Source organism: Pan troglodytes, chromosome 20, assembly GCF_028858775.2.
Source record: "Pan troglodytes isolate AG18354 chromosome 20, NHGRI_mPanTro3-v2.0_pri, whole genome shotgun sequence".
Lineage (NCBI taxonomy): Eukaryota > Metazoa > Chordata > Mammalia > Primates > Hominidae > Pan > Pan troglodytes.
Window position 1 is genome coordinate 44,298,600 of NC_072418.2, and position 12,266 is coordinate 44,310,865.

At 44.6% G+C, this 12,266-nt stretch overlaps 1 protein-coding gene across 13 annotated transcripts in view; it reads left to right on the plus strand.

Moving 5' to 3' along the window:
- Nucleotides 1-12,266, plus strand: part of HNRNPUL1 (heterogeneous nuclear ribonucleoprotein U like 1) — a 44,979-nt gene that overhangs the window by 12,295 nt on the left and 20,418 nt on the right. For all 13 annotated transcript variants that reach the window (XM_009435615.5, XM_009435618.4, XM_063800250.1 and 10 more), the window contains 3 exon segments: nt 1,527-1,666; nt 4,423-4,522; nt 6,510-6,622. In XM_009435615.5, coding sequence (XP_009433890.1) covers nt 1,527-1,666; nt 4,423-4,522; nt 6,510-6,622 — 353 coding nt within the window.

The following is a 12,266-nucleotide window of genomic DNA, read 5'->3' on the forward strand; positions in this document are numbered from 1 at the left end:
GTCCTTTCGCTCAGACCTCCTAGTCAGAGTCTAAGTGGTCGAGCCTATGAATCTAAATTTTTACATGCACCCAGAAGCCCAATCAGGTCTGAGAACACTGCACTTCTCAACAGAGCAGAAGATAAGCAGCAATTTATTCATCTATTTCTACAGAAGCTTCTGTTTATAAAGCACTGGCTACATGCTTTAGTAAGAGATAAAAATATACACAATCTCTAATATCACAAGCTCTCGAAAACAAAATCTACCCAGAGTAGAGGTAAACATTGTTTAAAAAGTGTTGGGTGGCAGTGGTTCATGAGGCAGCGTCTAGATGAAATGCAAATGTACAGATCATGACGGTCAGCCTTCAGAGAAAGGAGAGCGCCTCATGGGAGGGATGGTCAGGAAAGGCTTTCTTGGAGGCGTGACTGGCTCCTTGAATATTGAGAATATTGAGAAGGGTAAGAGCAACAGTAGGAGAGTCCTAGGCCCATGAAAGGAATTAGGAGCCTATGGGGCACCTGGGCATTGGTTCCTGGGTGGCAGGTGTGGATCAGGGTCAGATCCCTGTATAGCTATTGGAAACAGAAGTCCGGTTCCCAAATTGATAGAATTACCACAGAGGGCGGTAGGAATATATGGTGGTGGTGATTAACCTTTTTGTATTCTAAAAACTAGTTTGAGCCTGGGTAACATGGCGAAACCCTGTCTACGAAAAATATAAAAATCACCCTGGCATGGTGGCATATCCCTGTAGTCCCAGCTGTTCAGGAGGCTGCGGTGGGAGGATGGCTTAAGCGCAGGAGAACAGAAGTTGCAGTGAGCCGAGATCATGCCTCCGTACTCCAGCCTGGGTGACAAAGCGAGACCTTGTCTCAAAAAAAAAATTAATTTGAAACTGCTGAGGATATGGACCCTATCCCTAGCAAATACACATCCCCACCAAAGACATGTGTTGACAATTTCTGAGGATACCCCTGAAGCCCCATCCTTGGATCCCACCAGATAAAGAACCCCAGTTCCTCTCTGAGGTCATACAGGCCAATTTGCAGTACTGCACATCCTCCCTACTCAAAGGGAGAGAGGTTAGGGGTGTGCTGGTTCCTTTTGAAACTGCCCCCATGATGTGTTCACTGTGTACTCCTGGTCAGCACTTGGGGAAGTTCCCTCTGCCTGCTTCTTTCTTAGGACTTCTAAAACATCAGCCAGGCCGGGCGTGGTGGCTCACGCCTGTAATCCCAGCAGTTTGGGAGGCCGAGGCAGGTGGATCACCTGAGGTCGGGAGTTCGAGACCAGCCTGGCCAACATGGAGAAACCCTATCTCTACTAAAAAATACAAAATTAGTCAGGTGTGGTGGTGCATGCCTGTAATCCCAGCTACTCAGGAGGCTGAGGCAAGAGAATCACTTGAACCCGGGAGGCGGAGGTTGCGGTGAGCCAAGATCGCACCATTGCACTCCAGCCTGGGCAAAAAGAGTGAAACTGTCTCAAGAAAACAAAACAAAATAAAAACATCAGCCAACTCTGGGCATTTTCCTTCACAGATAACTGCGACCTCCACTTCAAGGTGGCCCGAGATCGGAGTAGTGGCTATCCGCTCACAATTGAGGGCTTTGCATACCTGTGGTCAGGAGCCCGTGCCAGCTATGGGGTCAGAAGGGGCCGTGTATGCTTCGAGATGAAGGTGAGTAGGAGCAAGAGAAGGGGAAGGGACAGAGAAGTCCATCCATTGTAATATCCTGATACCAGCCACCTTGGTCAGAGCTGCAACTGCAAAAGAGATTGGATTGTGCAGTACCATGTCCAAGCAGACAAAACTGTGATGAACTCAAGAGAACTACATCATTGCTAAATATCATATCAGAAAAGCAGGCCAACCATGCATTGCTTCATCAAGCAGATATTTCCTTGGTGAGATTTGACCCAGGTATTATGTAGTCAACCAGTGTAGTGATGACATGTTTGTAGAACTGAGAAAAGAAGTTGTTTGGAAGAAAAGTGATCTAGAAAGAATAGACTCAGATGTCACTTATTAAAGGGAGGCCAGAGGGAGAACAGGGCAAAGAACTGCCAGCTTAGGCCAGCCTCTGCTGTCATCTCTCCACAGTTCCATGTCAAGTTATGTTTATGAAAATAATACATGCTCATGTTTAACAAAAGTTCAGACAGCACAGAAGAGTACAGGATAAAACAGGTTATTCTCACCAGGTGTGGTGGCTTTCGCCTGTAATCCCAGCACTTTGGGAGGCCAAGGCAGGTGGATCACAAGGTCAGGAGTTCAATACCAAACTGGCCAAGATGGTGAAACCCTGTCTGCTAAAAATACAAAAAAATTAGCCGGCCATGGTGGCGGGTGCCTGCAATCCTAGCTATTCAGGAGGCTGAGGCAGAGAATTGCTTGAGCCCAAGAGGCAGAGGTTGCAGTGAGCCGAGATCACGCCACTGCACTCCAGCCTGGGTGACAGAGTGAGACTCTGTCTCAAAAAAAAAAAAAAAAAAAAAACAGGTTATTCTCATGTCCTCTCAGTTCCCATCCTACCATCCTACTCCCTGGAGGGAACTTCTGTGTTAACAATTTCTTACCTGTGGTTTGTGTATCCAAACTTACTGATGATAGCTAATAAGTATAGAGCTCTTTGCATGTACAAGATACAGCACCAAGCTCTTTACATGGATTATCTCCATTAATCCTCACAGTACCATCTGGAAACAGGTACTGTTAGCCCCAGTTTTTAGAGGTAGAAGCTGAAACACAGAGGGTTATATTTTATTGACCACGACACCATTGATGTAAGTTGTGCATTATTTTATGTACCTCTCATAGAGAAACACTGCAACAAAATAAACTACGCAGTGTTTTCTTTTTTTGTTTTGTTTTGTTTTTGTTTTTGAGATGGAGTTTCACTCTTGTTGTCCAGGCTGGAGTGCAGTGGCGCGATCTCGGCTCACTGCAACCTCTGCCTCCCGGGTTCAAGCAATTATCCTGCCTCAGCCTCCCCAGTAGCTGGGATTACAGGCATGTGCCACCCTGCCCGGCTAATTTTTGTATTTTTAGTAGAGATGGGGTTTCTCCATGTTGATCAGGCTGGGCTTGAACTCCTGAGCTCAGGTGATCCACCTGCCTTGGCCTCCCAAAGTGCTGGGATTACAGGCGTGAGCTGCCGCACCCAGCATACGCAGTGCTTTCTCATCACATTTATTATAAAATGGATCCTGATTTCAGAGATTTTAAAATGTGTGGCTGAAAAGCCAGTGAGGCCACAGGTGGATACGGATATTCGGCAGGCTAGTCTTTTAATACGAAATTAAGTCAGAAGGCTTTTTTTTTTTTTTTTAACTTAATACTGTATCTTGGACATTTTTCCATAGCAGTACATTAGCCCAATGTACTGCTTTGCTCCTTGTTTTTTGTTTGTTTGATTGTTTGTTTTGTTTGTTTTGTTTTGTTGACGGAGTTTCACTTGTTACCCAAGCTAGAATACAGTGGCGCAATCTCTGCTTACTGCAACGTCTCCCTCCTGGGTTCAAGCGATTCTCCTGCCTCAGCCTCCCGAGTAGCTGGGATTACAGGTGCATGACGCCACGCATGCCTAATTTTTTGTATTTTTAGTAGGGACGGGGTTTCATCATGTTGGCCAGGCTGGTCTCGAAGTCCTGACCTCAGGTGATCCACCCACCTTGGCCTCCCAAAGTGCTGGGATTACAGGCTTGAGCCACCGTGCCCGGCCTACTTTGCTCTTTTTAACTGTTGCATCATATTTTGTGGCATGGATATACCATAATCAGTGCCTTATTGATATTTTTTCTGATGTTAAAAAATATATATATATATGTGCACATATATGCATCCAATGCTGCACAGAATGTTGCATATACAAATACATTCACACATACATAGACATACTTGTCCACATATTAGTGTATCTATAGGATGCTGAGTTATAGAGCATGTGCATTTATGGGGTTTTGTTGTTTTTTTCTTTTAATGTTTTTGTAAAGATGGGGTCTTGCTATGTTGGCCAGGCTGGTTCCTAACTCCTGGCCTCAAGCCATCCTCCTGCCTTGGCCTCCCAAAGTGTTGGGATTACAGGTGTGAGTCACCATCCCCAGCCATTTACAGTTTTGATAGAGACTTCTAGATTGCCCTCTAAAGACACTGTAACAGTTTATCTTTCTACTGGATGTTACAAGAGTCTCTTAAACTAAAACATAACTGTATTTTGAAATGCCTGTCTCTGTGGCCCTGTACTCTACTGATCCCTTTGGAGGCCCTGGCTTTGATTCGGTTCAACAGGCTTTTCAGAGCTGCTTAAACGCTTCTTCTCCAGCAAGAAAAGCCATTGCTATTTTTTAATGCCTGATATGCTTCCCTCCTATATTGGCTCATAACCTACGGCCTCCAGAGAAGCAACCCTGAGCCCTTTTGTCCTCTTTCCTCAGATCAATGAGGAAATCTCCGTGAAGCACCTTCCGTCTACAGAGCCTGACCCCCACGTGGTCCGTATCGGCTGGTCCCTGGACTCCTGCAGCACCCAGCTAGGTAAGGAGGGGTCAGCTATGCAGTCCAGAGAATAGAGTGACTGTCCCTACCCTTGGATTTTCAAGGCTCCTAAGCTTCCTTTTCCATCGTCAGACTTAGAATAGAACTAGGCTGAAGTGGAACAGGTACAAGGATTAGGTATATGCCACTGTCTCTGTCATGCTGTATTCAACTGAGAGGACTATGGTCATGAAACAACTTTTCTGTGAAGAATCAATTCTTATCCTTCATCTTTTAGGAGAGGGTCCAAAATTCTCTTTAGGAATCTATTCCCTTTCTGTAAAAAGGATCAGTGTCTCCTGCCCTTAAACCAAGCTGCAGATAAGTTCCCAAGCTCCATTAAGTTCTGTCTGTATTTTCTGTCCGGAGCCTAACCTAGAGGAAAAAGGGGAGCAGAGACCAGTGAGGCCAGGGCTAGTTGGGAGAGGGGCAGGGGCTGCCTATTGAAAGGTTTTGAATTTTGCGGGTCCCCAGGCTTCAATGACCTTCTGGTCCCAAGTGACTGATTATTCTGACCAATGCTGACACCTCCTGCCTTCCGTTTATGATCATACAAACGTTCCAATTATGAAAATAATATGTGTTGCGTATAAGAATTCAGGCCATACAGAAAGGGAAAAATGAAAATCCTTCCTAAACCTGTGAGAGAAACTAACCAATGTTAACATTCCATTTGTAGTCTTCTGGACATTTATTTTTTTGTACATCTTCAAACTGGATCACACTAGGACTACTTTGTATAGCCTTGTTTTAATGTATGATGGGCATATTTTTGTAAATAACTGCAGCTTTTTGACTACTGCATAATTTTCCATTTTATAGTTGCATTATTTAACAAGTCCCCTTCTGTAGCTCATTTAAATTTATTGCAAATTTTTGCTGTTTTAACACTTGAGCCATTATCCTGGTCCATAATTGCCTGACCACTTAAGACTAATCTTTAAAAATAGATGATATTCTCACTCACAAGTGTTTGTTTAAAAAATGTGTTCACATGGACTTAGAGAGTGGAATAATAGATAATGGAGACTCAGAAGTGTTAGGGGGTAACAAGGGGGAGGAGGATGAGAAATTGGTTAATGGGTACGATGTACATTTTTTAGGTGATGAACACCGTAAAAGCTTGACCACTATGCAATCTGTGCATGTAACAGAATTGCACATGTACCCCATAAATTGGTACCTCCTCAAAAAGGTAGATATGTTAGCACCAAAAAAAAAAAGTGTACAGTTTTCATTTCCATACGTGTTAGCACTTTTTATTTAAGACTCATAAGTCATCTCATCTTATCTCTGTCTCCGTTTTGAGATGTAGGTGGTGGCAGTTGATAGGGATGGGGAAACAGCCCAGAAGGGTCAAGCACCATATCCAGGGTCACATAGCTGGTTTGTAGCAGAACGAGCCCTGGCATTCATGCTTGTCGGCCCCTGCTTTTCTAACAGCATACTCTTTGGGTTCTGCCCGGAATCTCTAACTCAGGTGTCAGCCAGAGCCCTTGGGATCTCTCAGTCATATCACTTCAGCACCCAGTTCTGTAGCCTGAGGAAATCTAGTACCTTTCCCAGGGGTCAGTCCTCATGGTCTCCAGGAGCAAAATCCAGCCCCTTCACTGATTTCTACCACGAGTAGACTGGACTGAATATTGGGTGTCACAAGGAAGGGTTGCATCTCAGCATACAGCCATTCTCCTCCATCCCAACTCCTGTCTTCCTTCCTCCCTTTCTTTTCAAATTCTCCCTTCTGTGCAGAGTAATTCAGTTGAGCTCCTACTCCCAGACTGGACAATAAAACCCATCAAGCCCTCCAAGTTCTACATCATTAAGGGCTTCCTTTTACCTTTCCCCACCCCTATTTTAAAAAGGCATCTGATTAATAAAACTAGTAAAGAAAATGATTTTTTTCTTCAAAAATAAAAGTATGTGGCAGCCATTGAGGCTGTTATGACCATCGCAGGTTTAACCTGCCTTTGCCTATTTCTTCCGTCAGGCGAAGAGCCTTTCTCCTATGGCTATGGAGGCACTGGGAAGAAGTCCACCAATAGCCGGTTTGAAAACTACGGAGACAAGTTTGCAGAGAACGATGTGATTGGCTGCTTTGCGGTGAGTGCTAGCAGCCTGTGGGAGTTGGCAGAACCAGATGTTGGGCTACAGACTTCTTTTTCAGGATACCTCTATCCATTGTCTGCCCCATATCCAGCCACTCTCGCCATACTTCTTTGTCTCTGCTTGACAGACTGGAATGTTTACTGTCATTTTGTGGGAAATTCTGTCATTCCATCTCCTCTGGTCTTGTGTGCAAAGTTTTCAGATGACACCCTGAAGAGGTTTGGGGACTTCAGGTGTGCATAGCCTTCCTCCGTTCCTAGGTACCAGAGTAACATTTTCTAAACAAACCTAGGAATTTCTTATCTTTCATTGCTAGGAAATAGCCTGTCTGCTCCTGAAGGCAGTGGTATTGGCTCTTGCCCCATGTTGGCATCATCTTATCCCAAAACTTCTCCCTTTCTTCATCTCACATTGGTTGAGCCAGGCTTCCTACAATGCACTGCCTTCTGGAAGAGTAGAGATGATGCAAAACAGAACAGCTGTTGCTGCCATACTTCAGTCTTTGAGAACAGTGACCAGCCGTCACCTTGCTGTGCAGTATGGCTGTCAGCTCTGGGCTGGACTCCCTGGACCCAGTTATGTTCTTCCATTCAAGCCCTGGGCAATTTACCCTTCTTGTTTTTCAGTTCCCTCTAAATGAGAATCTTTGCACCTACCTCAGAATTTTGTGTGGAGTCATTAAGTTAATCCATTAAAAGCACTTATAATAATGCCTGGCACACAGTAAGTGCTCAGTAAATACCGCTTAATACTGTTAACATTAGGAGTTATAAGAGATGTTTGTAAAATGTGCCGTAAGGCCCCAGAGGAAGTGACCACCTGGATGGATTCATCCTCCGAAGCTTATTATTTTGCCTTCCTTCATATTTGTACACATGTACTCTTCCTTCTTCTTTTTTATTTATTTATTTATTTTTGAGATGAGTTTTTCGCTCTTGTTGCCCAGGCTGGAGAGCAATGGTGTGATCTCGGCTCACCACAATCTCCGCCTCCTGGGTTCAAGCGATTCTCCTGCCTCAGCCCCCTGAGTAGCTGGGATTGCAGGCATGCACCACTACACCCAACTAATTTTGTATTTTTAGTAGAGACGGGGTTTCTCCATGTTGGTCAGGCTGGTCTCGAACTCCCGACCTCAGATGATCTGCCCGCCTCGGCCTCGCAAAGTGCTGGGATTACAGGTGTGAACCACCACGCCCGGCCCCTTCTTCTTTTTTTAACTTTGAGATAAATTCAAACTCGGAAAAGCTTGAGAATAAAGAATTCTCACAGGGCCTTATCCAGATTCTAACATTTGCCACATTTGCTGTACCATTTTCATGTTTATGGTGTACATACACATAGAGAGTTAACTCTTCAACAACGTGTTTGAATTGCACTGGTTCACTTATTTGCATATTTTTTTCAATAAATATATTGGAAACTTCTTTGGAGATTTGCAACAATTTGAAACAACAGACATAGCCTAGAAATATTGGTAAGATTAAGAAAAAGTTAAACATGTCATGAATGCATAAAATATAAGTAGGTACTAGTCTGTTTCATCATTTACTAGCATAAAATACCCACAAATCTATTACAAAAAGTTAAAACTTATCAAAACTTGTGCACACAAACAGACTCTACATGGTACCATTCACAGTTGAGAGAAATGTAAACAAACAGTACAGTATTAAATCATAACTGTTTTTATTTTTTTTTTTGAAGACAGATTATTTTCTCTGTCACCCAGGCTGGAGTCTTGTGGCGCGATCTCGACTCACTGCAACCTCCGCCTCCGGGGTTCAAGTGATTCTTGTGCCTCAGCCACCCGAATAGCTGGGATTACAGGTGTGCACCACCACGCCTGGCTAATTTTTGTTTTTTGTTTGTTTTGTTTTGAGACGGAGTCTTACTTTGTTGCCTAGGCTGGAGCACGGTGGCGCAATCTCGGTTCACTGCAACCTCCGCTTCCTGGGTTCAAGTGATTCTCCTGCCTCAGCCTCCTGAGTAGCTGGGATTACGGGTGCACGCCACCATGCCTGGCTAATTTTTGTATTTTTAGTAGAGATGGGGTTTCGCCGTGTTGGCTAGGCTGGTCTTGAACTCCTGACCTTAGGTGATCCACCCGCCTCGGCCTCCCAAAGTGCTGGGATTACCAAGTGTGAGCCACTGCACCTGGCCTAATTTTTGTATTTTTAGTAGAGATGGGGTTTCACCGTGTTGGCCAAGCTGGTCTTGAACTCCTAACTTCAAGTGATCTGCCCACCTCGGCCTGCGAAAGTCCTGGGATTACAGGTGTGAGCCACCAAGCCCAGCCAACTGCATAAAATTAACCAGCACATACTGTAATAATTTTGAAGCCACCTCCTATTGCTATTATGGTGAGCTCAATTGTTGCAAGTTTCTACTTAAAACACTGTGTGTCATACATCTTCACGTGAGCAGTTCTTTTCAGTAAATTGTGTATCACAGTAAAAAGTGATCTCGCAATTCTTGTGTATTTTTTAATCATGTTACTGCAATATCATAAGCCTTGAGTAGCACCATGGGATCCATACGAAGTGCCACTAGTGATGCTGGAAGTGTTGCTCAGAAGCAGAAAAAAGTTATGGTATTACAAGAAAAACTTGAATTGGTTGATATGCACTATAGGTTGAGGTCTGCAGCTGTAGTTGCCTGCCATTTCAAGATTAATCCAGCATAAGGACCACTGTAAACGAAAAAAAGAAAAAATTCCCGAAGCCATCACTACTGCTGTGCTAGCAGGTGCTAAATCCCTGCACTTTTTATCATATATTGAAAATGCAAGGCCGGACACTGTGACTCACACTTGTAGTCTCAGCACTTTGGGAGGCCAAGGTTGGCAGATCGCTTGAGCCCAGGAGTTCAAGAGCAGCTTGGGCATCATGGTGAAAACAAACTTTTAATATTTTATAAACATAAAAATTAACTGGGTTGGTGATGCACGCCTGTAGTCCCAGATACTCAGGAGGCTGAGGATCGCTTGAGCCCAGGAGGCTGCAGTGGGTTATGATTGCCCCACTGCACTCCAGCCTGGATGACAGAATGAGACTCTGTCTCAAAATAAATAAATAAAACTGCAGCTTTTGTGTAGGTACAGAGTTGCTATAAGAAAGGCATACCTGCCGGGCACGGTGGCTCACGCCTGTAATCCCAGCACTTTGGGAGGCCAAGGAGGGCAGATCACGAGGTCAGGAGATCAAGACCATCCTGGCTAACACAGTGAAACCCCGTCTCTACTAAAAATACAAAAATTAGCCGGGCGTGGTGGCCAGCGCCTGTAGTCCCAGCTACTCGGGAGGCTGAGGCAGGAGAATGGCGTGAACCTGGGTGGCGGAGCTTGCAGTGAGCCACGATTGCGCCACTGTACTCCCGTCTGGGCAACAGAGCAAGACTCTCAAAAAAAAAAAAAAAAAAAAAAAAAGGGCATACCTATAGGCTATAATTCAAGAAAAAGTGAAGTCATTATATATGACAACATAAAGCAAAAGAAAGGGGAAAGATCTAAAGCTGCTGAATTTAATGCCAGCAAAGGATGGTTTAATAACTTTAGAAAGAGGTTTGGCTTAAAATTCTTTACAGGAAAGGCAGCTTCTGCCAACGAAGAGGCAACAAACAAGTTCCCAGGCATCATGAAGGTATAATTGAAGAGAAGGGATATCTGCCTGAACAGATTTTTAATGCCAAGTGCAGTGGTATGATCTCAGCTCACTGCAGCCCCCGCCTCCCCGGTTCAAGCTATTCTACCTCAGCGACCCAAGTACCTGGGATTACATACTTGCGCCACCACACCTAGCTAATAATTTGTATTTTTTGTAGAGATGGGGTTTCGCCAAACTCCTGAGCTCAAGCAATCCGCCCTCCTTGACCTCCCAAAGTTCTGGGATTATAGGCCGGAGACACCACACCCAGCAAATTCTGTCAGATTGATGATCAGGACTGTTGTTACTTATAAAGCTGGTAACTCTCAAACCCTAAATCCTCAACACCAGTTGCCAGTCATTTGGTTGTACAACAAGAAGGTGTGGATGATGAAAATCCTTTTTCTAGATTGGTTCCATTGATGCTTTGTTTCTGAAGTTAGGAAATACCTTTCCAATATGTGGTTCCCTTTTAAAATTCTTTTGATATTGGAGAATGCCACCAAGAACCCCATGAGTTTAGTACAGAAGGGGTCAAAGTGGTTTATTTGTCCCTAAACAATGGGCTGGCCCTTGAACTTTGCAGGGATTAGGGGCACCAACCCCCAGGCAGTCAAAAATCCACGTATAGTTTTTGACTCCCAAAAACTTTACTGGCTGAGCGCAGTGGCTCACGCCTGTAATCCCAGCACTTTGGGAGGCCAAGCTGGGTGGATCACTTGAGCCCAGAAGTTCAAGACCAGCCTGGGTAACATAAGGAAACCCTGTCTTTACCAAAAATAGAAATAAAAATTAGCTGGGCCTGGTGGCACACGCCTGTGGTCCCAGCTACTCAGGAGACTGAGGTGAGGAAAAAAAAAAAAATTAATAGCCTACTGATAACATAAACAGTCAATTAACACATAGGCTAGTGTCTACAATTTTTATGCACTCATATGACATACCTAACTTTTCCTTATATTTTTTTTTTCAGTATTTCTAGTCATAGGGATCTGAGAGTTTTTTCAAATTGTTGCAAGTGTCCACAAATATTTTCAGTATATTGAATGAAAAAAGTACACATGTAAGTGGACCTGCCCAGCTTGAAGCCAGTGTTGCTAAGGGTCAGCTGTGTTTTCATCTGACCCATTTGAGAGGAGGTTGCATACATCATGTCTTCATTACTTTGGTCTGTATTCCTTCTTTTCTTTTTTTTTAATAAATGAGACAGGGTCTTGCTGCATTTTCACAGGCGGTGATCCCTCTTCTGATCAGCATGAGAGTTTTGACTTGCTTTGTTTCCTACCTTGGCTAGTTCACCCCTCCTTAGGCAACCTGATGGTCCCTAACTCCCAGGAGGTCACCATATCAATGCCGAACTTAGTGTGGACAGCCGATTGGCATAGTGCACTACAGCCCAGAACTGGGCTCAAGCCATCCACCCCAACCTAGTAGCTGAGACTGCAGGTGCACGGCACTGTGCCAGGCTCGGTGTGTACTCTTTTTTTTTTTTTTGAGAGAAGTCGCACTCTTGTCCCCCAGGTTTGAGTGCAATGACTTTATCTCGGCTCACTGCAACCTCCGCCTCCCCGGGTTCAAACGATTTTCCTGCCTCTGCCTCCCAAGTAGCTGGGATTAAGGCGCCTGCCACCATGCCTGGCTAATTTTTGTATTTTTTAGTAGAGACGGGGTTTCACCATGTTGGCCAGGCTGGTCTCGAACTCCTGACCTCAGATGATCCGCCCGCCTCAGCCTCCCAAAGTGCTGGGATTATAGATGTGAGCCACCGCGCCCAGTCGGTGTGTACTCTTTTTGAGACGGAGTCTTGTTCTGTCGCCCAGGCTGGAGTGCAGTGGCGTGATCTCGGCTCACTGCAAGTTCTGCCTCCCAGGTTCAAGTGATTTTTTTGCCTCAGCCTCCCAAGTAGCTGGGATCACAGGTGCACACCACAACATCTAGCTAATTTTTGTATTTTTAGTAGAGACAGGGTTTCACCATGTTGGTCAGGCTAGTCTCAA